General features: G+C 47.3%; 1 protein-coding gene across 2 annotated transcripts in view; it reads left to right on the top strand.

The window, feature by feature from the left end:
• Window positions 1-2,583: 2,583 nt before the first annotated feature.
• The window catches only part of LOC146205024 (N-acetylgalactosamine-6-sulfatase-like), a 78,211-nt gene continuing 55,438 nt past the window's right edge, over window positions 2,584-25,356 (top strand). The window contains exons 1-2 of one of the 2 annotated variants that reach the window (XM_084586772.1): window positions 2,584-2,867; window positions 14,453-14,576. In XM_084586772.1, the coding sequence (XP_084442898.1) occupies window positions 2,769-2,867; window positions 14,453-14,576 (223 nt within the window). In that variant the 5' untranslated portion in view covers window positions 2,584-2,768. The remainder of the gene's footprint in view (window positions 2,868-14,452; window positions 14,577-25,356) is intronic. The other variant, XM_084586771.1, reaches the window with a different exon arrangement.

Consider the following 25,356-nt stretch of genomic DNA (forward strand, 5'->3'; position numbering starts at 1 on the left):
TCGCGGCTCTATCGATTCGGCTGGCCTGGGGGGTGGCTGGTAGCGCAATTCAGCGAGTAAATCCGCCTGTACTACCTTCGCTTCCTGTGCTAGGGCCTCGAGGTTTGCAAAACCGCGGCCCCGCAAATACGGCTTGAAGCGCGGATGGCATTGCCTCATCACGCGCGTGACCTGTTCTAGATCGGTTGCAGTGGGATCTGCCCTCTTGTAGAGCCCGTGCATTGCGCGTTCATACTCGAGGAGGCTCTCCTCTGGGTGCTGTGTGCGCAACGCTAGCTCCTCAAGCATCCGGCGTTCGTAATCGGGCGGCAAGAACTCGGCGCGGAAGCGATCTGTGAAGTCTGCCATCGACTGGAAGGCCGGCTGGCAGCGTCTCCACCGCGCCGCGCTCTCAACAAGTGCCACGGGGATTACCTGCGCTAGCACCACGTCGTCTGGGGAACCCAGTGCAGTCTGATAATCCTCGAGTTCTTGCAAGAACTCGTGGACTGACTTCACGTCCGTGTAACCGGAAAAGGAGGGAACCTCTACATTTATCCGCGGACGCGAGACTGCCGCCGCAGCTGTGGCTTGGTTGGCGCTAGCCACCGAACCGAGCTGAAGGGTGAACACCGACAACACTTCGTTCATCTGCCTCATCAGGGCGGCCGCATCGGTAACCTGCGCAGACTCTACCGCGTCCTTTACCTCACTTCCGGACGCACTGGCGTCCGAAGCGGCGGCCCTATCTGGCACGTCTTTTCTCGGAGGCATTGCACTCAACAATTAAGGCCGGCCGGGAGCCTACCGGGAGACTACCACCTAGCCCGCATCAAGAGGCTAGTCACAAAGGCTAAACACTTCATAAAACTAACATATGCACAAAAAAATTAAAACACCAACCGCCCGACACTAACAAACACACACCTAACCCAAAACAAAATAAAACACTGTACAAACACTACTATACTACACTCCGTGTCATCTGCACACACGATAGCCCTAAACTCAAAATGGCGTCGCGCCTAACATACAAAGGACCGGCCCGTCGTGTTGCCGTGCGCTGCCACGTTGGCAGAAAAATCGTCCACATGGGTGCTAATTCAGCCCCAGTTGGGTGCCAGCTGTGGGCGATTCCTCTGCCCGAGGCATGCGCACGACAAACACACAATGGGCCGTATAGCAAACATCCTTTATCTCACGTTAAGCGCGGGCGTCGTCGAGGCTGTCCGGAGTCGTCGTCCGGGTGGCTGCGGGTCGTTTCCGTGGAGAGAGCCAGGAGCGAAGCAGGAGCGACGAGCCAGGGACCAAGAAGAGAGCGACGGCGGCGCGAGGCTTCCTTTATAGCCCCCTCGCGCGGGACCGGTTATCCCCGAACGAGCGGGGAGAGGGAAACAGGCACCGCGCAGGGGGCATTGGGATAGTGGCGCGGCCTTCGAATGCGCGGCGCGCACGGGCCTTACAGACGACGTGGTGCAGGGCCCCACAACTTCGAGCAGACGAGCTTGTCGTCCCGTCTGTTCTTGCCAGGCGCGCAGGGACAGGATGCTCCGCGTGCACCCCCTTTGAGTGCAGTGTTTCGGGCGCTTTTCTTTCTTCTTTTCTTTGTCAGGAAAAAAAAAGCGACACTCATGCGGCTTGTAAATAGTAAGTGTTTGCACACATGTGTTCTAGCGCCACGCTTTGAGGGGCCTCGGATTAAGGAGCCCGGGCACAGCGCTATCTGTGGACATCCGCCTGCAGTGCTCGGACAATTGCGGCGAGCGTAGCGCTCATTTTGCACAATTTTATTTTCACTTATTTGGTTATCTCATTGTCCTTTTTACTGTCCTCGCCCTCTTTATTTTCTTTCTCTGTCTCCTCTCTGTCCCCTTCCGCTAGCCTGTTATACTTAGTGGCACGGGCAGAGGTACATTATTTGTTATTATTCTTGGGTGGCCTGACCATACTATTTGTCCCTTTGCGCTAGCCGCAGATCAGGAGCTTCGATCTCAGATAACAGACCCCGCGGCTGCCAACATCTTTCCTTTCCATTTTTATTTTATTTTGCAATGGCTCATTAACAAGAACATGTTTTTCCAGCCGAACTTGATGGTGGGTTTAAATACGCTCGGTGAGTTCAGATGTGGTTGCAAGGGAGACCCAGTAAGCGCGTCTTATTTTCAGGGTGCCGCAAATGAAGGAAATAATTTTATTAGGAAGCAGCATTAGGCGTCAGGAACATGCTGTGCCATGGTCCAGTTGTTGAGGCCATTGTGTTGTCCATGTTGCCCGGTGCACCTAATGCACCACGAGTACAGGGTCTGCGCATTGGTATAGAGAAGTCGGTTCCGAACGTCTATGCACATCTGAAAACACTGGCCTCGCGGTAGTGCACGGGTCACAGCGGCTACTGAGCGTGTTTGGCCTTCCGCGATCGGTGCACGCGCCACGTGACAACCGAACAAAACAGGACATGCTGGCTGTTCATTTTTCCACCTCACGCGAAGCAAGAATGAGTGCAAAATGCCCGTGTGTGCGTAGCTTATCTCGGCCGATACTAGCTTCCAGAGGGCAAGTGGTCGATGCGATAATTACGTTCTACAGGCAGTCTTCGGCAGCTGGTTGAGCGTGGTGTTGTAACCGACGCAATGTTCTGCGATGCACCGTGTTGAGACGCCGAAAACTGTGTGCAGCATCAAAGCGACGCTAGAGCCAATGTATACCAGAACACGGCCAGAGATTCGTCGCTATTTCTCTTTTGCATAACTGATCCACAGCGCGGAGCTGTCTGAGCGACGCTACCAACGATGAATGCTGTACGTGCGGTGCTCTTGGGTCTCCTGGCTACAGCGCAGTGGTCGAGCGAAGCCGCGAGTCCCAACTTTGTCGTCATGATCATGGACGATGTGAGTAGCGTCAGCGACCGCTTGTTATGCAACTTACTTTCAGAGATTACCTCGCTGTATTATGAATTTTGTCCGAATTGAACTTGCGGCGTATTCCTCGCTCTCAGGTTTTCAGCAACCACCACGAGTTACCGGTTAGAGAGGCTAGTTATGTCATCTATAGTCGGATACAGCTCAAGAATAGAGCTGCAGCTGCTCCTCAAAGGTTGCCACCCAGCCCATATGGCGTGGACCGATCATGATAACCCCGCAGTTATTTCGACTAGCGTGGTGAACCTCCTGTCATCTGCCACATCTTGTGCTGTGAAGCAGGTCCAACGGGGCTATTAACCAGAGTCGGTCCTAGTCATTGCTACAGAGGGGGCAAAATCCGCATTTTCTTGGTTCTGTCCACTGTTTAGGCAAGGCTGATTATCTGTATCTTTAATATTTAACATAATATCCGTAACATTCATACCCAGAAAATTTGCACATTTTCTTGTATATATATATTCCGGGCGTAATTCGTTCACCTACTGTATACTTCAAAATAACGATAAATATACCCCCGGGTCTTTCCTCGACCGGTTATTAACTTCCAAATGCGCGCCCCATTGGTTTCCTATAACAGTGTTAATTACTCGTGTGAGCGCAGGAATTTCAGAACCAAACCTTTTCTACGCATCGGAAGTTTAGAGCAATTACCTATATCAATATGTTCACAAAGAGTAGCTTACAGTATGAATATCCAGCATTTACCTCACGATTATTTTCAAAAAAGCAGCCCATTAGTTTTTTATGGCAGCTTTAACTGCTCGGTGCGAGAGCAGGAAAACATTAAAAGGAAATTTTTGCAACGGAGCACGAAGTGCAGACAGTTCCCATCAACGTCTGCATAACAGTATCATACAGTCGATCCCGGATATACCGAACTCGTAAGGGATATAAATGGTTCGTTATATCGATAACTCGATATATAAATCATGCCAAGAGATCAGCTCCTATAGAACACAGATGCGTCAATACGATGTACCCAAGCTAGCAGCCCGCTACCTGCAGCGATGGGCTGCACGTGAGTCGTGACGTATTGGCATCCCATCGCTCGTCTCGGGCGTGGAAACCCGCGTTCACCACCGCACCGAGCATCACTTCGTGCCAGTGCGCACCTTCACGTGTCGCTCCGTGGACGCGAGCAGGTGCTCTAAATATGTGGCAAACTCAGGTAAGAGCGTCGAAGCGCACGCATGTGCCGTTGGGGTTCACATCAAAGCTGCTGTGGATGGCACTTTGTGTGCCAGGAACAGAATTACACGTCTTATGATGAGCGGTTGGGCTTCAGAAAGCGTCACCGCTCACCATAAGATGTGTAATTTTGTTCCTGGCACACTATGAACGCTATAATAACTGAGTTAAAACAGGGAAAAGTTGATTTCTCCTTCTCCGTCAGCAGAAAAGAAGGCCGCGCGACAACCGCCGCAAACCGTTAGTCGGCTTGACTGGATTCACCATACCACAACTGGTTCATTGAACTCTAGTTTTCTCACATGACAACACTGTCGCGTTGAAGCACACCATACTGAAGGCCACTTTCAAGCGGTCTCGACGTTCACCTTATCAAGCGGTTGTACAGCGCCAACACTGTGAGAAGGTGTCCAAGACTGCACATGCGGCCCGGCTCTTTGACCGAGTAATGACAGTAGGAGCATGATTAATAGAAGCGCGTCTTGCAGGTTCGAGGCGCTCAGTACGATATATTGAGTGTTCCGATGAGCGAGAGTTCGATAAACGCGAATACTTTCAAGGTGATATTCTGAATAATTCGGCATATCCTGAATCGACTTGTTACCCCACAGTTACTTCATAATTTAAAGGTGGCCCAGAATTCTGGATTTGACATCTTTGCAATGATGCACGTTTCTTCACGTCCGATTCTTGTAATTCTTGCGCATTCTTCATGCCATTATGCATGAAGTGTTTGCCTGGCCGAACACGCAAGCGGCATGCTTTAGCGCACAAGAACTGACAACGTCGAACTTGCATTGTTGTGCATGGTGCTTGCGGGTGAGCTAAGTCGCGCAGGCTGTCAGGCCTAAACTAAACTTGGAGAATGAATATTAAGCTCGTTGCGAGGATAAGGACAGCGTGGTGAGCAGTGGAAAACAAAACGATAGTTTTAACGTTGAGGCAGAAATGGGGCATGCACGTTTATCAGACAACAAGCGCGAGTTGCATATACCCGATGAAGATCAACTTGAGAATATGTGAGAGAATATAGAGCTTGCAGAATAGTTGACTTGTGGTCTTGTGGAGTTAACAAGGAAGGAAAACGTAGTTGAGGGCTTTGAAGGGTAGCCTAATTGTACGAGGTGAGTAAGTGTGTAGGGGAATGACCGCCACGGCTGGAGCAAGCGTCAGTGGAAGAAACCATTGTTGTGCAGAGAACTATCCTTGGCTGAGTGCCATATGGTGACGATGATCAATTCAGACAATATCTGTCTCTGTAAAATAAATCCTTAAACCCCCTAATTTGATCTACATTTGTGTCCCTTTAGTACGGAACTTTACATGCGATCCACGAGTCTATTTCATTAGCAGAATCGACGTTAATACCGCAGGCACAGTGAAGTCATTGCAACTGTGGGGCATACTGCGGGCGTTAGACGATGGACTGCTGTAAATGTAAAAGCGCTGGCGGCGATCTGTTATCGCATTCTCATTGAGTGCATGTTCCGGTGGCTGTAGTTTTTTGGGCGCTGCGCCCTACTCCCTTCTTCCCATCCGCGCGACGGCGGTGGATGATTCGAGCGTTCTGATTGGCGCGCCCGGCACAATATTGGACCTGACCAGGCTGCCTCAAAACAGTCATGGCGTGGGCTGCGACGTTGGTGTCGGCCAAGTTTTTGCTCATCACGATGGCTCTCGTCCGCTGCCAAATTTGTACCTCAGCCGTAGAGCTTTTGAGCGTACACATGCCCAACACAAACAATATGCAGCTGGCCATTAGTCGAACAGTGAAGCCGCTAGCATTGCAGTCATCCATCAACAGCTCAGGCGCATCCGCCAGCGGCGTCGGCTTTCGTAGTCGACTTGGTGAGTACTTTACGTTAGTACTGCATGAGAGAAAACGGAACGCATCTTCAGGTACTTCCAGATGTAGAGGGTCGTCCACTTTTACAACATGGTTGCTGCTTTCAAACAACATTGCGGCCAACAAAGGCACATATTAAAACAAAGTGATAGAAAAACAAAGTGATCCGGAGGTAGTGTTTCGCATGGTCTGCCCTTTAGCTTTATTGGGAGGCCGGGTTGTAAGTATAATGGTGCTTTGAAAGCAGTGACCATGTTATAGGTAGAAGTGGACGACCCTGTAGATATAAAAGTAAAGTGTATATCTTCGTATCTTCCGTGCCTAAATTCATGCGTTCACGTTTAGGCGACTGTCGCGGCAACGACGAAGAGCGAGCAATTATTTATTTTTTTACTGCACATATTTGCACATCCCGTAGGCACAACAGAAAGGAGTGGTGGAATTACATTATTTGCAGAACGAAGGAAAATACTGAAGGAACTATAAGGCACTTTGAACAGCGAGCTTGAAATTGGTGCTGTCACGAATGGAGACTGACGAGGTGGGTAGGCGGTTTCATTCAGTGGCGGTTCTTGGTAAGAAGAAAAGATGGTATAAATCAGTGCGGCAAGATGGCACTTCATGAGTTTTCATCCGACATTACAGCCTAAAGACACTTTATAACAAGCCTGTTTTACTATGAAGAAATAAAATGCAAATCTTTTTTAGAAGCATCCACATTATTTGCTAGAAAAGAATGCTGTTCTGAATCATTCTCGTTCGGCTATGCCGCGGGGTTCTCCCCAACGGTAGGAAATGTCGATATATGTAACTTTATATGGAACATGCTCAGAATAAAAAATGCAAACGATCACCAAGCTCGTCAAAAGACCAGCAAATAACATCATTTATGGACCAGACCTACACAATGCTTCTACAAAAGAAACGTACTCAGACTATAGGATACTAAAGGTGCGTGAAATGTTTCTGTTTTTCGTGGTTGCGCGGCATTAATTCTCGAGGGATTTCAAAATAACTGTCAAGACAAACGTCACACTAAAAAATACAAAAAGATACGTTAAGCCAAGAGTTTTTGGAAACTATGGCAAATATACAAGGAAGTATTATGTTCCTGCCATATTTAGAGAACTTACCGAGAACATCTTTAATATTGAAGAAAAAATAACAATGATAAAAATCATTTGAAAATGGCACTTATAGCAACAATGCAGGAATAAAACTGTGCACAGCTTTGCATGGATGAGCTGCCTTTATTGTACATATTTGGATCTATTAAGTGATTATTATTACTTGACTTTTCACGCCCCCTTTTTTACCAAGTAGAATGGGATGTTGCTGTCTCATGTTTATTTTGTAAATTTATGCCTTTGAAGATGATGGTGTGTTCACAGGCTGCCAGGTCAGTCAACAAGTGGTATGTGTTTAGGCTGACCAGCAGATTATTTGTATGAGAAAAAAACGCGAACAAATTGTATTGTATTGTATTGTATATGCTCGGGCATCAGCGTGCATTTTACCATGCATTCCTTGTTTGTGGCTGCAACATACAGCTGTGGTGTTGCATTGCAGCACCTGCGTGCAAAAATGTGCTGAGTGTCATGCCAGTATCAAATTTTCATTGCAGAGCGAGGATAATAAAGTACAGTGATGTGTACTATAACATAAAAAGCGGATACTGTGGCAAATGGTTCCAACAGTACATGTTCGAAATTATCTGCTACGAATTGACTGTGTTCTCACTTATTCAAAGACGTTTCGAATAATTTCTCAGTTGTTTCGTATTCAGTTTGGTTTTCAGAGGTACTATTCGTATTCGAATTCAGCAGCAAGGGTGTGCGATTTATACTCGATTTGCAAAACTACGTATCATTTGCATGCGCTCAGTAGTTACAACAGTTTCTTCATCTCTCTTCCCAAAGCAGTCAATATTAATGAGTGGCTTCATGACAGATGCAGCATATAAACTTCGTTTTTGGTTTGTTTTGGCGTATGCTATTTGTTCTTCCTTGGCTTTAATTAGCAGTGCACAGTACTTTTGTCATTTCAAGCAATAAGAGCAGCAAATTAAATCTGCTGTAATTGAGTATTGGCAAGTAACAGTGAGTTACAAGCTATATACTTGGCAGTGACATGCACTTGAAAGAACCCAGGGAGCACTGGCCCAATATTGACACATGCATGTGTCAATATTGCTAATGTGTGGCAGTGTTCGGTCCGACATAAGACCAGTGCACTGCCAACGCGTGCACTACCAATATTAATCCGATGGTCTGTGCCCCGTGGGAATTATGTTCCCCATTGAGAGTTTCTACCAGCGAAATTTGGAAGGAAATATTAGCACTGTTAGTGCTGAGCACCAATAACTAGGCAGCATGGCACAACCGTACGGCTGCGCCATGCTGCCTGGTGCTGTAGCTGAGGAAGACTGCATATAGCAAAGCTTCTAAACATTACATGACATGCAATACCTTTCCAGGTTAGTTTAAATTTTTAAATATGATAGGTTTTGTGTGACAGGAGTGTTTATTCTTCTGGTAGCTGTATTTCATCGTTTTTCGTACTTAAAATAATCCAGCAAAGAGAAGCGCTTAAAAGTCGAGATGCTGCAGAACAGAACAATGGCACACGGCCAGTATTTTCGGTTGGCACCGGGAAACGTTAAGACCCTGCCCCCTTGCATTAGGTAAGGATGCCCACCTGTATAGAGAAACCGACTCTGGTTTAGTTGTGGTAAAAATGTGATCAAGGCTTAGTGTACTGGCATGAATGCCTCACAGCTACCAGCGCGGCACGTAGACTACAGTGAGTAGTATCAGGCCAGGGTCTCTACCACTGATCGACCTCTCCACCTTTCCTTTCATTAAATCACTTCCCCTCTCTCTCTCTCTGAGTTGGTTGTTGACATGAAAAACAATACTCCTGAGACTTGATAGTGTATCTTTCTGTCTGAGTCCGCTGCTTTATTTACATAAATACCTATATTGCAGGCTAATACATCAGGCTCATCCTGGAGTGAATACATCAATTCCAAATGCAGTTATAGGAATAACAGCCAATTTTAGTGGCACGTAAACACACAGTCAAGTTCTCCGTTCCAATTATTACAAAACTGTGCCTTGAGGTATCGAATTAAAATCTTCAAGCTGTCTGAGAAAGGAAACTGCACTTTCAGCTGTTAACTCGAATGGAAATGAAAGTATGCGAGTGGGTGTGGATGTTAGGAGTCTTCGCGCAGGTGGCTGAATGCCTTGCAACCTGTGGTGCTATGTGGGGGCGGCATTCCACCCCGCAGTCACTCCGCGGATGCAGCGTACTCAATCGTGATCCGCGTAGGGAACAAAGAGACAAGCACCAGCCGACACAGCGTTAACACTCGAGTGCTATTTTTTGCACTTGAATAATATACAGACTGCGTCGGCTAGCTTTGAAGGAGAAGGCTACGTAAGAAGGGTTAGTCAGCCCGTGCGCCCATATGCTTCGGGAAAAGTCATTCCACGGCGCGGGAGGAGGCGAGAGCGTGCAGTAATTGCCGGCCGCCTCGCTGCTTAGAACCACCCTTGGAACCATTGGAACCAAAAGACGGGCTTTTGTGCAGGAAGTGTTTTCTCGTTGGCACTGGTTGCTTAGCCATCCCTCGGCATGTGCCGTGGTAGGCGACGATAGCGTTGCAGTTACGACCGCTTACGTTGCCGACAGGACCCAGAAGACGCTTCTTATCTCTGCAGGACTCCCCGTAGAAGTCTTGGTAGCGCATCCATCGCTATCCCCGCTTTCGCCAAGGGGAGGCAATTACCTCCTCTTACAGCCGCGCTGCCCTGATGCTCGATGGGGTGGCGGTTGGCCGCGGTGACAGAGGACACTGGTTTTCCTCAAACCCCTGGCGTCTTGTGCTCAGTTCCTGGTATAACAATTATAACGAAACCAAAGATATGAGGTAACGGCAAATAAAGCGACATTGAATTGCAGTTAATTTACAAGGTCAATCTAAGTATTGCATACAATGAGAAGGCTGCTGGATGGCACTGAAAATGCAAGAAAAATGATTTTAATGACTGTTTACGTGTACCTGGTCCGTTTGAGGCTTATTCAAAAGATGCTGCCCATGCCCACTTACGAACTGTTTGCGAACTGTGGTGTATGCCCAAACGTGTGCTGGGGCGGAAGTTCGCAAGCGGCGCCTGGTGCGGTGCGCCAGTCAGGTTTTCCGCACTTCTCCCCGATTTACTTTCAGTCATATATTCCTAAAATAACTCAATTTTTGCATATGCCTACAAAGTTTTATACTCGTGAAATATTTTCAATGCTTTTTCACTTTCAGCCGTTTCTTAGGCTTACAAGAGTGTTTTCTCATCTTGTCTGCCGTGCCCTTTACCTCCCGTTACCTTTATTCAGATCGGTGCACAGAAGTGATGAGAGATGGGTAAGAGTGGGTTCTTTTCGGTTTTATCAGCTCCATTTAGGTCCTTGACAAAGATAAGCCTGAGAACTACTCAAGGCCCACATTCAAGAGCGTTTGAACTTCGGTGAAGGGCTTAGGATGATAAGATATGCACTTGACGCGACAAGATACGATGCGCTACCGCCGTAGCGATCGAGTGCAGTCGAGTCTAGAAGCAGCAAAGGAAACCGAGCGTGGGTCCTGTTTTCAACCATTCATTGATGCCGTCCGTGTTGCCTGATACAAAAAAGAGCAATTCGAGGCTGTCGTGCATAGATATCGAGCATTAGATCAGGGTACTTTACCTCTCATGGCACGACCTTCTTGGCTTTCTCGCGTCGTTTCTCGAGGTGAACCAATCAGCTGACCATATAAACGGAAACCATTCCGATGAGGTCCAGAAGGCGCCGACAGTGTCGATTTTGCTGACAGGTTTGTTTTGCGCCACGGTGTCCAAAAAACCGCCACCTACCGATCAAGACAGTAATTTCACCTCCAAGGTTATGACATAAGTGTGTCATCTTCTAAAAATCAAAAAGATGAAAACGGCAGCATACTATCCAGGTTGTAATGGGGCAGTAGGCCAGCGGAGCCAGACATTTTACGGGGTTTAACTTTCCGAAGCAACTCAGCCTATCAGAGGCGCCATCGTGAAGGACTCCGGAAATTCCGACCATCAGAAGTTCATTATCGAGCACTGTAATCGCACATCACACAGGAGCCGTGCTTTTCGCCTCCATAGAAAAGCGGCCGGCATGGCAGATTTCATCCCGTATCCTTTGGCACAGAAGTCGAGAGCCCTAACCGCTGCACACGGCGCGGTTCTTGTATGTTGCGGCGCCCGACCAGAGAGATTAAGATTTGGGGATTCCGTATGCACTTTTCGCATGCAACACCGAATTCCATGATTGTACTGAAAAAATGCCGTTTTTCCTCATGTATATATGGCTGAGGCCAGGTATGCAAGATAGATGTGAGGACTTTTGGTGTCCCAAGTATTCCATCGTGAATGACTACTGGACGGAGCTGGCGGTGTGACTCCAGCTATCTCACGAGGGGGCGAAGATGGCTTCACCTTCTGCCTGCATGATCCGGAAAGTAAGGCATGCCATCAAAGTCGCGGATGGAGAGTTCGTGATGGGAGATCGGGGCTTGTTTAAAGTTGAGCACTGTGAAAAGGGCTGTTACGTAAACTGGCACCAAAATGGAAGGGTTCTCGACGCATTATAGAGAAATTATATAGGCCCCGAATATTTCGCGTTCGGAGTTGAGAGAGAAGGCAGCCAGCCTCTACAGTGCATATACTAACAGACTGCTGCGCTACCAGAACAGGGCCCCCAAGAATGAGCCAGAACAGGACAGAATCGGATCTTGCGCACAGAGACAAATGACTAGTGTGACTCAGTGGTACTACCACGACAACCGGCTCTATAGATTCGAAAATCGCTCACGGCATTCTCACATATGCTCAGAATGTACCGCTACAGAATGCTGAAAACGAGGACATTCAGCCGAGCAGCATTGCCGAAAGTGACGCGGATCATTCTCAGGCTGCAGGGTCGGAGGCATGGAAAACAACAGGCACGAACATTTTGAGCTGCGGACAGAGCCAGAGCGTGAGCCTATTGTGCATTCTATTGTGTGGGGTATATATTGTTACGTGGCGACAAGCAAGAAGACGGTACAGCATGGTGACAGGGTGAAAGATGATTTAATGGCTGGCCTAGCGCGAGGGCTCCTCTCGCGCCACTGTCGACTTCCCGGGGCCACCGAGCGATTGTCCCGATCGGTTCGCTTGAAGTTGATGGTGACGTGACGATGAGGATGTTCAAGGAAAGACAGGAGTGAATGACTTGCTTGCCACCACGATGTCTGATGCGTGGGTGATCCGCCTCCCCTGGAGCTGTTCAACCATCCGTCACCAGAGTCTATGAGACCGATGGCTCGAGGTCACGTCGGGCGGCTTGGACGAGGGTTGCGTGTTCGTGTCCATCGGTTCCTTCGGGCCCTTCGTCTCCGTTCTGGTTGGTCTGTCTGTTCTCCTTGTCTCGGTTCTGGTTGGTCTGTTTGTTCTCCTTGTCTTCAGGTCCGGGCTGGGGACTGGGCGGTGGTAGTTGGTCGGGTCTGGGCTGGAAGGGCTGGGGCGAAGCTGCTCGGCGATGTCCCTGGGCCCTCGGTCGACGGTCCCGGCTTACAGATGGCGTCGATGCTCCAAGGCGAGGATAGGGATGGCGTACGCCGCACCTCCAACCAAAATGTTACGTGGTGACAAGCAAAGATGACAGCACAACATGGCGATAGAGTGAAGGATGATTTAATGTTTGTCCTAGCGCGAGGGCTCCTCTCGCGCCACTGCCGATCTTCTTCTTCGTAACAATATGAAGAAGCAGGACATGAAAGAAACAGCAGTGTTAGCCAACACGATTGATTTGGATCGCATAATCAGGGTACAGCTAAAACATACAGAATAAAACCTTGATGAGAAAGAAGTGATTAATTAGTATTCAGGTAAGCTTTTATTTCGTGTTTTTAGTTGCTTTAAAGCGCAAGATAGTGGCGCATTGTATTTGTTCTGACAATGAATCTGTTAAGGTGAACGCAGCAAGCCTATGCTTTGCTCAGGTATATTAAGCTTAGGACTTCATTCACAAATAACATGAATTTCTCTAAGAAAATGAAACATGCTGGTCTTGATGTCAGTGAAGGCGCATTACAGTGAATTTCATATTGATAGTGTTTATAGCACCAAAACCATTCCTCGCAATATTAGACGGCTAGTTGTGCAGTTATCAGCTTCAACGGTCTGGTTTTATGCTGGAAACAGTAAAGTGGGCTGGTAATGCTCAAAATCGGTAAAGGTCTTAAGTGCGTATTAAATAATCTTTTATAGGCTCCTCTGCAGCTGACGAAACAGGCCAGCTAAATGCGTCAGCAAGCTTCCATGAAAACATCAGCTTACCTCATCATTCCAGATGAGAAACGTTTGCTTTATTTTGTGCACGCTTTGCGCATAGTCCAATTGTTTTTTCTTAATTTAACTTAATGCTCGTTGTCTGTAACGAGCATTAACCTATTTGTTTAAATATACCTACTTAATTGGTGCTCATCTACGCGCGAGTCATTTATATGTGCGTGAACAACACTCATGAACATGTGCTTATCTACATACTCAGATATGTATATTTGAGCATCGAATACAATCAAGGAATTTTCAAAAAGACTGGTGTATACTGCTGGGCTTGCTGCTTGGTAAAATTGGGCAATATGGCAAGAGATGCATGCATAGCTGTCATCCTTTGTTTATACTTTTCTTTTAATGTGTCACTTGTGCATCAGAATATGTTGTGCTGCGCAAGTGGGCATATTTTCAAAAGAATAGAATAAAAGAATGAGAGCTAAGTATGTGTCTTTGTCAGGGCTGCATTGTGCCACGCACAAGTCACCACTCAAAATCCTGCTTGAATAAGCAAGCCTGCTAGAGATAGCCCTGCAAGGATACCGCGAAGATCCTTAAATTTATTCCTCAGGACATTCTGATCAAGTGTTTTGAATGGACAAAGGCTCATTTGAGGACTGACTAAGAATGTCCGAACATCCTTACTAAGGCTTCTGTGGACAACCTAGCGTCTATTTGGTTTCGACTGACTTGCAGATCTGCAGTTTCTGCATCCAAAGATGGGTTCTTTTTGGGTTCCTGGCAGGGGAAAGCAATGAAATATTATCCCTGCTTTTCCATCCTTTTGACGCACAAAAAGACACACGACAATGCTACCGAGTTCTCTTTTTTGCCACGACGCTCTCGGAAGAACATCCAAAATGTTTTCCACGCAGCAGCACGCAGTGCGGATCTGTCTTGCGAGCTGTCCATCGATCTGATGGCGGCCGCAATGGTGCGTCGCGTGAAAGCCGCCGATATTTTCACAAGGAAATTATGACAACAAGGTGTGCATGCGCCGTAAAGAACTCGTAAAGGAGCCACCAAATTGTTACGCGCACTGCCGATCCTATCCAGAGTAGTTCGCAGCGCCAGCGCAGCGAGGCGTCGACTTTTAAAAAATTTATCCTGCGCACGCTGTGCAGATGGGCTGGGGAGACCTGGGCGTCTTGGGCCAGCCAGCCAAGGAAACGCCGCACTTGGACAGGATGGCGTCGGAGGGAATGCTTCTCACAGACTTCTACGCCGCCAGTCCCGTCTGCTCGCCATGTGAGTGCACGCAAGACTTTTTCCTGCCCTCATGATGCACGTTGCCAAGGAAGAGGGCGGCATGTTCTGCCTTGCCCGCCCTTACAACCCAAACCCTGTAATCGAAGAGACAGGATTGTGCGAGGGAGGAGACCAGCTATGTAGCTCTTGTCGCCGTCAGTGGCGAACAAGGCGGCGGCGCTGCTGTCTCACACTCTTGAACGCCTTGTTTTGGCGTTGGAGTTGGCGTTTTAAACGCAGTAGTTAAATGCCCTGTTCTGCAGGAAATTCTGCGTCGGGGTTGGCGTTGTGAGGAAAGAATTACGAACGTGACTTTGGTAGGTGGTAGTTGGCAGGTGACAAGGCCGAGCGCTGATCTGTCGGCTGGGTGTGTGACGTCACGAAACTACATGACAAGGCCGAGTTGGCAAGAGCTGTCAGCTAGAACAGATTGAGGTGGAGATCGAACCTGGGGCTGATTCCGAGTCAGGTGCGCTATTTGGAGGCCACTAAGGTACGTTCGTGCATCTTTGTTAGGGCATTTTATATTGCTGATAAGAGTTCTTGCACAAATGTGGTAGCTTAATATGATAGATAGTGGAGGCACACGTTATAGGAGAATATTGATTAAGCGAGTACCAAAGTGCGTGTTCGCGATCGATAATTCACAAGGGGAGTCGCCAGGCTGGAGCTATTAACGCTGCCGCGTCATGCCTGGCGGAGCTTAAGTACATTCCTCACAATTTTCAAGCATCATCACCATCCTATTGTGTCACTATTCCCTCGCCATATTCATCTGCTTTCACAGTCGTCACGCTTCGACTTCTCGCAACTAAGCCAATCGCCCCCTCGCCCTCTTCTCTGAATTCAGTGCTTGTGTATGTATGGGAGTTCCATCTCTCCACTCTGCTGCCCGTGGCAGGTGGCGCTTTGCTCTGCTACTACCTACTACGGCTGGTAGGTAGTTAGATGCATCGACGACGCGCAATCCACGAACGGGCACTTAAGCGCTGCTCTCTAAAAAAAGCGACCACACCAACACCGTGATAAATCGCCTGTTTCCGGAGGCGTTCCAATTGGTCTGGCCTTAGTGCCTACCTATCTTTAAGGTAAATGTGGGCTCCCTAACTTTCTAGAAAATGGGTCGCAATTGGCGACGCAGCTGGTGACGCCGCTGGGAACATGCGAATACCTCCAGTCGCTACTGTCTAGTCCACTTCACTGTACTTGCGCCATTCTGCCTGTCTGCGAGAAAAAGCATCCGGAGAGAAGTTCGTGTCAGAAGAAAAGGCCGCCGACATAGCGCGCTTGTACCGCAAACGGGCGCCCTCATTCTTCAACGGCGACACGCGGAGACTGCTGTACGCAGCGGGAAGCGCATCTTTGAAAATGACAGCATTCGAAAATTTACTTTGACGGTAACTTGACTCACACTCACGAGTGTGTGCGTGTAGTGTGCACGGAGGGATTCATTGATAGGATAATTACCACATAAGTATCACCAACTGTAGGGCCGCCACGCACTTCCAGCTGCGTTCTATTGCATGATGCCGGCATCCGCTTATAAGTTGCTTCCTGTATTGTGGACACAGTCCAGCCCGTTCCCCTCTCCCCCACACACACATACACACAACGTATACGGGGTAAGCCGATGAAACCTCTGACCGCCGTCACCGTGTTCGCGGATCGTCCTGGAAATCTTCGTGGTGGCACTCAGCAACCTGCGCCACTCCGTGGGCGTTTTTCGGAGATAAGGATAACGAGCACTCGTATCAGCGCTCAGGCGGGCCTTTAGGACACCATGACCCAGTGCCGTGGGGAACGGGAGTTTTCCTTATTTTGTCCATGGAGGCGTCAAGAGGGCCAGAGGTATCAATTAGAACATCGCTCTGACATATTAGCCAAAGCGTGGTGTCCACCGACTTCCTTTTTCTCCCTCTCCGAGCCCTTGATCGCCTTCGATAGAGCAGTGGTACCGCCTTTTCCATGTTGTGGACGGAAGACAAGCACGGATCAGGGTAAAAAATATGACCAACTCTGATGGAAATCAAGTCTGCAGAGCCACGATACAAAATTCCTCCATGAGAAAGTACTTCGCTAATAGACATTTCTTGTTACCAAATCTAAGCTAACCACGGAACCAAATTATAGCGTCAAGGATTTTGATGCATGTTTACAGTCCAATATCAAAAGCTGATTTTATTTACTGTTTAGAGGAGCGATACACGCGCCGCGTACTGCGGTCTATAGTTAACTGCTGTTTTATTGCGAAAGCAATACCCCGACAGCTAAAGCGAGACCTTAGGTGGCCGCAGCTACGCCGTGAAGAGGTGTTGCTACGATCTCCTTATATATAAAAAAAAATAAGCCTGCCATGACATTCGAATTCACGTTACCCATATGCCACTGGCGGGAGCTGCCAACTCGGGTTGCTCTTTTCATATGGGAGGGTGATATCAGAATTAGCCTGCCAGAACCATTTACATTCTCGTTACCCCTAGGACACGCAGGCACGTCCGTACGGCTTGGTTGAAGCGCTATACTTTATATGTGGACTGGTAGCTTATGCTCTCGCGCCATACCCTTAAAGAATGAGCTTGTGTCCCTAATAATGTAGCACCTTACACTGACAGGGCGTGATAAGGGAATAATATAGCAGGCAAAAGAAGAGTCCGCCGTTGCTTTCGCAGTTCAACTAGGGTTAACCAGAGCTAAGCCACAACTAATTTTTTAAGTAGTATTATAGATAAGAAACGTGACTATGGAAAGGAACTGCAGTGTGCAAGATGGAAGTGGGGAGAAAGCCCCTTGACTTGCGACGGTGTGATATCCTTACCGGATAGAGAGCGTTGTCGTATTCATGTTACGCAATAGCGTCTGTGTCGCAGAAAAGCCGGTCTCAGAGTTGTTGTCGTTGACAGTTGTAACGAGAAAATTTAAAACCAATGAAAGAAATGAAAGTAAATAAACGTACTCCTAACATACCGGGATTCCATCTCCTTGCCTTCTGATTGCAAGGCGAGTACGTTACCGATACATCAAAGTTCCACACTGTTTCGTTCGTATAAAGGGGTGTCTTGTGTAATCTGCCGTACGCTATATCATGAAAAAGGAACTATTACGAAACTCAAATGAATTAAGCGAGTAACACACTACATTTCCGTAAATTTTGCGCTTTGCTAACATGCAACTTGATAGCGATATCATGCCGGCGGCAACCAGAACTGTATCTAGTACAACGCGTGGCGGCGCTGCTGGATGGACGTATGGAATATAGGAGCGTCCCATTTGAAACGGGGTGGTAGCAGTAGCTATCATGCTCATTTTTCTCCCTATATCTTAATTATTTTTTAGATTGGTTAACTATACCATCATTCTATTTATTAAATTTTTGTTTCTACATTACTAACATTATTTCACTTCTCTGCTTTTAAGCCACCCATCTTCCAGTCGTTTTTTGCTAGCTTCCACCGCCGGTATATTCGCCTGGCCACTGGTATCTCTAAACCCCAGAGCTTCAGGAAGAGTGACTGCGCCTGCATCAACTTCCGGATGGATACCATTACATTCGAGTATAATATGGTCAATTGTTTCACTGGAGTTATCACATACAGCCCATGCGTCATCTTCATTGTTAAATTTCTTTTTGTAGCTACGTGTTCTAAGGCACCCTGATCTAGCTTCAAAAAGTAGGGCACTGCCTCTTGAGCCAACGTTAATAGAACTAAGATCAGTTGCCAAACTGAGAGCTGTTTCGCGGCGCCGCCACCGCTGGCTGCTTTGAGTGGCGCTGCAGTTCTACCAGGCTCTCGTCGGCCCGAACGTGGGTTGAACACGTGCAGTGCGGGCAGCATGAGTACAGTGCGTTCCCGACTCGGCTGCTGCAGTGATCGTTTTTTGTGCTACCTGTGCTAGCATGCAAAGTTGAAGGGGCTACAGTAACCATGCCGACGTGCTGCGTGCCGGGCTGTGCGAGCGGTTACAAGAGCGACAACACTGATAACACAGCGAGGCGTTTTTTCTCGGCTCCGCGTGACGCGGATCTTCGTGCGGCATGGGACCGCGCGATTCCGCGTGTTGACAGGAAACTTTCTGACAAATCACGTGTGTGCGATCTTCATTTCTACGATGAAGACATACTGAAGACGTACAGTCATATCATTAATGGCAAGGAAGTAAAAATCGATAGGGGCAAATGGAACCTCGCTGAAGGATGTGTACCGAAGGTTTTCCCTAACTGAAAAGCTCTCATTTGCCCCTGGAGTGCTCAAGCACCCTTCAAGCTCCCTGACTGAACTGGTGACTGGCATCAAGTCAGTGGTCGAGCGACAAAGACAGAAAAAGTTTTTGGAAATCTGTTCTGGTTGATTGTTGACCTGCTTTTGAGCAGGAAGCTACCCCGAATAGGTTGTAGCCTGCACAGTTCACTGTGCAAGTGGCGAAGTTTTATTTGGTAATGCGGATGCATTTTTACACACGATTCCTATCCGAGAGGAGCAATGTGAGTAGTCAGGTTAAAAATGCAAGGAAGAATGTCTCGCCTGCTGTAATTTGTGCATTCAGTAAAGTGTGAAAACGTGCTGTGAATAAAATGTAAAATTACATTTACTTGTGTGTCTATATGTAGCCCACTGCGTGAAAGGTCGCAAAAAAAAAAAAGTACTTGCGACGCGGGCGCAGGCCAGTAACGATAAACCCACAGTTGGGAGTCCCAAAAAGACTAAATTTTATTGTCTCGAGTTGTTGGCGTCTAACCTCCTGTGTAAGCTTTCTTCTCTTGCTGGAAGAAAGAAACCGACAACTCAAAAAGCAGAAGTTCGCTCTTTTCGCGGCACAGATTGCGCGCGGCGCTCGGTTAAAAGTCACATGCATGCTTATTGACGAAATGAATGCAATGCGCAAAATTCGCTTATTCCGTTAAACTGCACCACAGACAATGCGGCTCTTTGCTGAAAAAGCGCTGGAATTTTTTTTTTTTTTTTGTTAAACATATGCACATGCATGCGGTTGAGCAGAAACTGCAGAAACATACTTCGAACTGACGATGAACCTTGCAGTGATCATATCTCTAACATTATTGCACGTTTCTCATATGCCACTTTAAGGAAGAAACTAGCAAAACAACTTTCATAAAAAAAAAAAAAACGGTAGCGTTGCCTGAGCAGCGCTCACCTGTATCGCTCGAGTTGCTGCAGTAAAGTTTTGCAGCATGCTCGCCACACACGGTTCAGACTTGATTGGTGACTGTGAGTAATTAACGATAAGTACGGTATTTAGGACACCAAGTAATTTAACATTCCCGAATGCTACATGCTACGCCGAACGGCCGGGCCCACAGCGTTTGATTGTGCTTCGACAGCGGCCAAGCAGCGGCTAGATAGAGCCTGTTTCGACGGCAGCGCCACCTCGCGTTAAAATTGACGCGCCGCTTCAGCAGCATGGAGAACCCGGAGAGTTTGGCAACTGATCTTAGTTCTATTAGCGTTGTCTTGAGCTGCTCCTAGCGGGAAGCGTCATCTATGGCAGAAAAATAGAAACTGGGAATATGGCGCGCTGCATCTCTCGCGCTGCATCTGCTTGATTGACTTCTATTTTCCGTAAATCGAGCTTGAATAAAGGGGAAAAGTTAATTGACAATGTGTACTCTCTGAAGCAGACATTAGACAAATACGATAAATACTAGATGGCGCTTCGGAAGTCAACGATCACATTGCAAACGCCGCGTTATTTGTGCTAGTGATTTTAAACGATACCTTATACAGCTCGTTCCCACGAAAAACCGCCGACGTATAGTAGTAGTAGCCGCACCACGTGTCGGAATTATTTAATCGAAGGCTCCGTAAAAAAAAAAAAAAAAAGAATGTATCGTATCCAATGACACACAAATAATTTGTGGTTCTAGTGACTGATGATTGATTGACAGGCGGTAAAGAGTTTATTAAAAGCCGGCGAAGCAGTAGTGTAGTAGCCGCACCACGTATCGAAAATATTTAATCGAAGTCTCCGTAAAAAAATTGTGTCATTGTATACAATGATACCAAAAAATAATTCGTGGTCCTAGTGACCAATAATTGATTGACACGCGATGATGGGCTCATGAATTCACTGTAATTAGTTGATGAATGAGAGGAATAAAAGAGATGAAAAAATGAAAAAGGGGGATCAAAGGTGTCAAAATGCTCAGAATGAAACGCCATTTCTTCGTGATGCTTATTAAAAATGTAGTGAAAACGTGAAAAATGTGTGACTGATTATCAATTATTTCAAGTAATAATAGAAAAAATACATTTAAAGGTGTCAAACTGCTGAGAATGGTAAGCTAGGGTTTCCCGATGCTAAGTATCGGCGTTTAAAATTAACAGTAAATAAAAATAAACGAATAAAAATAAAAATAAAAAATAAAAAGTGGAAAACACCCTCCGTGTGTGTGTGAAATGCTATCGTGTCATACTTTTAACGGCGGAGCTTAATTGTTCCATAATGATTGGTTGGTTGGTTTGGTTTGTGGGCTTTAATGGGCCAAAGCGACTCAGGCTATGAGAAACGGTGTAATAGAGGGCTGCAGAAATTTCGACCACCTGGGGTATTTGAAGGTGCATTGACGTCGCATAGCACACGGGAACGTTGGTTTTCTTTTCTTGTGCATCGAAAATTTAATTTTCAGAATATGCTCGAAATTCTCAACGCTCTATAAACACTACCAATCGAAGCACTCAGTGGGGCGCTCGATCGATCGTGCTGGAGACACTTTTCTGTGGAAGTGGTATCTATCAACTGAAAAGCTTTGGTAGGTAATAAACACGCGTTCTGAATTCATTGAAATATTCCGCACTGAATAATTTGTTCATGAGGCAGCGGAACGCTTAGGCTCTGGAAAGGTAGGCTAGATTTGAAGCTAGGCGGGGAAGCTAGCTCTGAAGAAGCTTGTCTCATCTATTTCGGTCCTCACGCCGTGTTCGGACTTGAATTTTGTGAGAATATGTGTTATATTAGCCCAAGACTGGCTTTGAAAACGCAGTGTTTGGTGCCGATGGGGCCAAACCAGTGCACGCGATGAACGTGCGTAAAGAGCTAAAGCGCAAACACATCAGAAATGATGTTAAGAAAATTTGTAACAAGCTTTGTAGTGCTTTATGTTTATTTGTATCCGCTCCCTGAGGATTGGACAGGGATGCTAACAAGGGTAGCAAAGTTTGGGGAGCTAATAGCACCCTTAAGCGAGCGATAAAAGTCAACTTAGCTCACATTTGCTTATTCATAACAGGCATGGTCATCCTATGAAAAGTGAGTGTTTTTCTAGGCGGAAGATGCTCTTGCATCTTTCTATGCTTTAACCCCCCGGCTGTAACTGTAATGCCTTTGGGCGCTGCGGGGTAACCTCTAAATAAAGAAAAGAAAAAAAGAGAAAAAGGTGGAACTTACGTTTTTTTCAAATCGAGGCTAAATTATTGAGAAGTAAACTCATCCACTATGTGCGGCAAGCGCCAAGGCTTCGATATTTTCATCTGCGAGTTGTAAAAACATTCATGCTATAAATGCAGGGATGCTTTCAGGCGAGCAACAGTTCATTTTTATTTTAACGGGCAGCTTCCACTGCCTGAACGAACCATTAGCCTGTTCACCTCTCATTTCACCTTTCATAGCTGGCAAGGAGACCTCCATTCTTGAATGGATACCTACTGAATCAAATCTTTTTATCTTTTTGTACAAATGCATCCACTGAGACAGCACGCATTCCAGGCGCCACTTCCCTCCTACTCTCCGCTTCGGACTGAAGTACGCACGCGAGCTACTGATGCTCCATAACTACAGCGCAAAAGACAGGGCAAAGATGAAGGAGGGACACCACACGTTGTAGTTATGGATAATCGAAAACACCTACTCGCCCAACAACTGCTTTTGTCGAACTACTGATGCTACCACCGGCGTCTGGCCGACAGCGCAGTATTGCCCTACCAAACTTGAGCTTGGGTTCCCTTCTCTGTTTTCTTTGGGCCGTTTCTGCCATCGCGAAAAATCCGCTTCTACACCGCTGTCGAAGCAACACACCAGACTACCCGTGCGGAGACTTCGCTGCGCCCCAGCTTGAGCCCGGGTTCCCTTCATTTTGCTCGCGGGCCGCGCTTTGTACTCTTACCGCATGGTGGCGTTATCAGCTGACACTATCTAGATCAATAATTAAGATATAGGGAGAAAAATGAGCATGATAGCTACTGCTACCACCCCGTTTCAAAGGGGCGCTCCTATATTCCATCCATCCATCCATTCATCCATCCATCCATCCATCCATCCATCCATCCATCCATCCATCCATCCATCCGTCCATCCATCCATCCGTCCGTCCGTCCGTCCGTCCGTCCGTCCGTCCGTCCGTCCGTCCGTCCGTCCGTCCGTCCATCCATCCATCCATCCATCCATCCATCCATCCATCCATCCATCCATCCATCCATCCATCCGTCCGTCCGTCCGTCCGTCCGTCCGTCCGTCCGTCCATCCATCCATCCATCCATCCATCCATCCATCCATCCATCCATCCATCCATCCATCCATCCATCCATCCATCCATCCATCCATCCATCTAGAGTTACTGTATATGCTACTTTTTATACAATAACTCTAACAATATCCCCTGCCGGCTGGCCAAGCGCCTACGCTGTATGCTGGCTGGGCAATCGACGCGGAGCGGACGCGTCTCTGTAGCTACATGTGTGATGGATACGCTGCCGACTAACCCTGGGGGACGTTTGTATGTGTCATCTTCCGCTTCTACAAGTGCGGATGGTGTATCTATGCCTGCTCCTGCTCGGGAGCCTTCTACGAGTGCGGACGGTGCATGTACGTCTAGTCCTCGGCGGCGGGGTTGGTCAAGTAAGTCTGAAGCCGAGAAGACGGGGACGAAGGCTAGGCGAGCAGAGGCGATGAGGATTAGTCGGCGTGAAAACGTCCAGGTGCGGGCCCGAAACGCCGAACAATGAGACAGAAGTGTACCCGAGATGCGGATTATCGTGAGACCCAGGCTGAGGAAAAGCGGCACAAGCGGGCCGAAGATGCTGACTACCGAGCGAGGGAGGCGGACGCCATACGCCATAAGCGGGCCGAATTACGTGTCACAACAAACTCTTGCAATGGGCAAATAACAGTGCTGTGTCGTGAGTGGTACACTCTAAGAAACAAAGGACTAAAAGGGGTAGTGAGGTTAGTCCTTTTGGGGACCAAGTGGTTTGCCACAACCATTAATCCTTTCGGGGACCAACTGCAAGGGGATAAATACTTAGTCTCCAAAGGATGAATTGTAGGAGGAGGAACTGTTGCTCCTTGGAGATGCTCCCCAAGAGACTAACATTTGATTCTCGAAAATGATCCTAAGGAGAGCACATGTGGCACTGTTCGCCCGGACAAAAAAAGACGCCAGATAAAAACTAGAAGCTAAAAAGTGACGAAACACCTCAAGAACATAAAAAAAGGTAAAAAGCATAAAAACAAAAAATGAACAAAAACCATCTGCACTAGCGCGCTTTCAACTCGGTACCTCATACTCAGTAGCTTGCTACGCAAACCACTCGGCCACGCCGAGAAAGTTTTGTTTTCTTTATTGCATGGAAAAATTTCCGTAAAAAAAAGGAAAAGCTTCACTTACTTAAACTTGTCCTTGTCTAACGTTACCGGGCTGCTTAATACGAGCCCGCCATATCTCTAGCCCGACAATGCACCCTCCTCAAAACATCAAAATTCTGGGAGCCAAACACATGCATCTAGATACGGCATCCAGTTTGGAGGTTCTTCACGTGCAGCATACACACTCCTCACCAAAGCACACTGCTCCCGAAAGACGGATTTGGACGATCTTGGTGGCTCTGCATGCCTGTCCATTATGCGGCTTTTCCAAAGGCTGAACAGTCCCTCCCATCAACGCAAATAGATCGTAAGGCACGACAGAGTTTTTGTCAGGAGACAAAAATCTAATTGTATATGGTGTAATTTCAATGTCATTTTTAAGAGTTCTTTGTAGTATGTCTCAAAAGAACATAGCATCACGGCACAGAATAAAGCAAGTGATATTGTCTCAGGCACGTTACAGAGACAATTCACCGACCAGGGCACAAGCATCTCCTTATCAAGAAGAAATGTCTTGACAGGCAACGTCGTAATTTGAAAAAGAACGTTTTAGCAGCTGCCTGAATGCACATTTGTCTAATACGTATTAGAAGAACAGCGGTGTCCAAAAACCCCAGATAAGGCTGCCGATACGACGGTGTAGGGAACAAACACTCAGTGAGAGCCTGGGTCATCTGCTTTCTCGAGAGGCTGCAGGTAATCTACACAGAAACGCACAGTGAAAAAATTGAAAGTGTCAGCAACCTCCTTAAGGAATCCCCATAAAGGCCCCTCACGAGTCTGCTAAGTCGGTGCGAATAAGTAAGGCAAATGAGGACTAAGACGCCTAATGAGCACAGCAACAAGAAACGGATGGTTTGCCGATTTGAAAAAAGAATAAAGCTAGTTGGTGTAAATGATTTATTTTTCAAAACTGCGCTAATAAAACAAGAACGGAGCGAGAAACACAGGAACACACACAAACCGCAGAACTTCCAAGTTTTACTCGAAACGATTAAGGCAGTCTTTTTATACCCTTTGATGCACAAACAAGTGAACAAGGCCCACTCCACTAAACTCTAAGGGAAGGAACAAGTTGTCACGCCGCATGGACGCCCATTGAGAGCGCCACACAAATGTTGCAAATATTCTGTGTATAACTTGTACCTTCCTCTTCGCACAATGCAGGACTCTGGGATTGTTTGAA

The sequence above is a fragment of the Amblyomma maculatum genome, chromosome 1 (genome assembly GCF_055883805.1).
Source record: "Amblyomma maculatum isolate TAMU_Amacu chromosome 1, ASM5588380v1, whole genome shotgun sequence".
NCBI lineage: Eukaryota > Metazoa > Arthropoda > Arachnida > Ixodida > Ixodidae > Amblyomma > Amblyomma maculatum.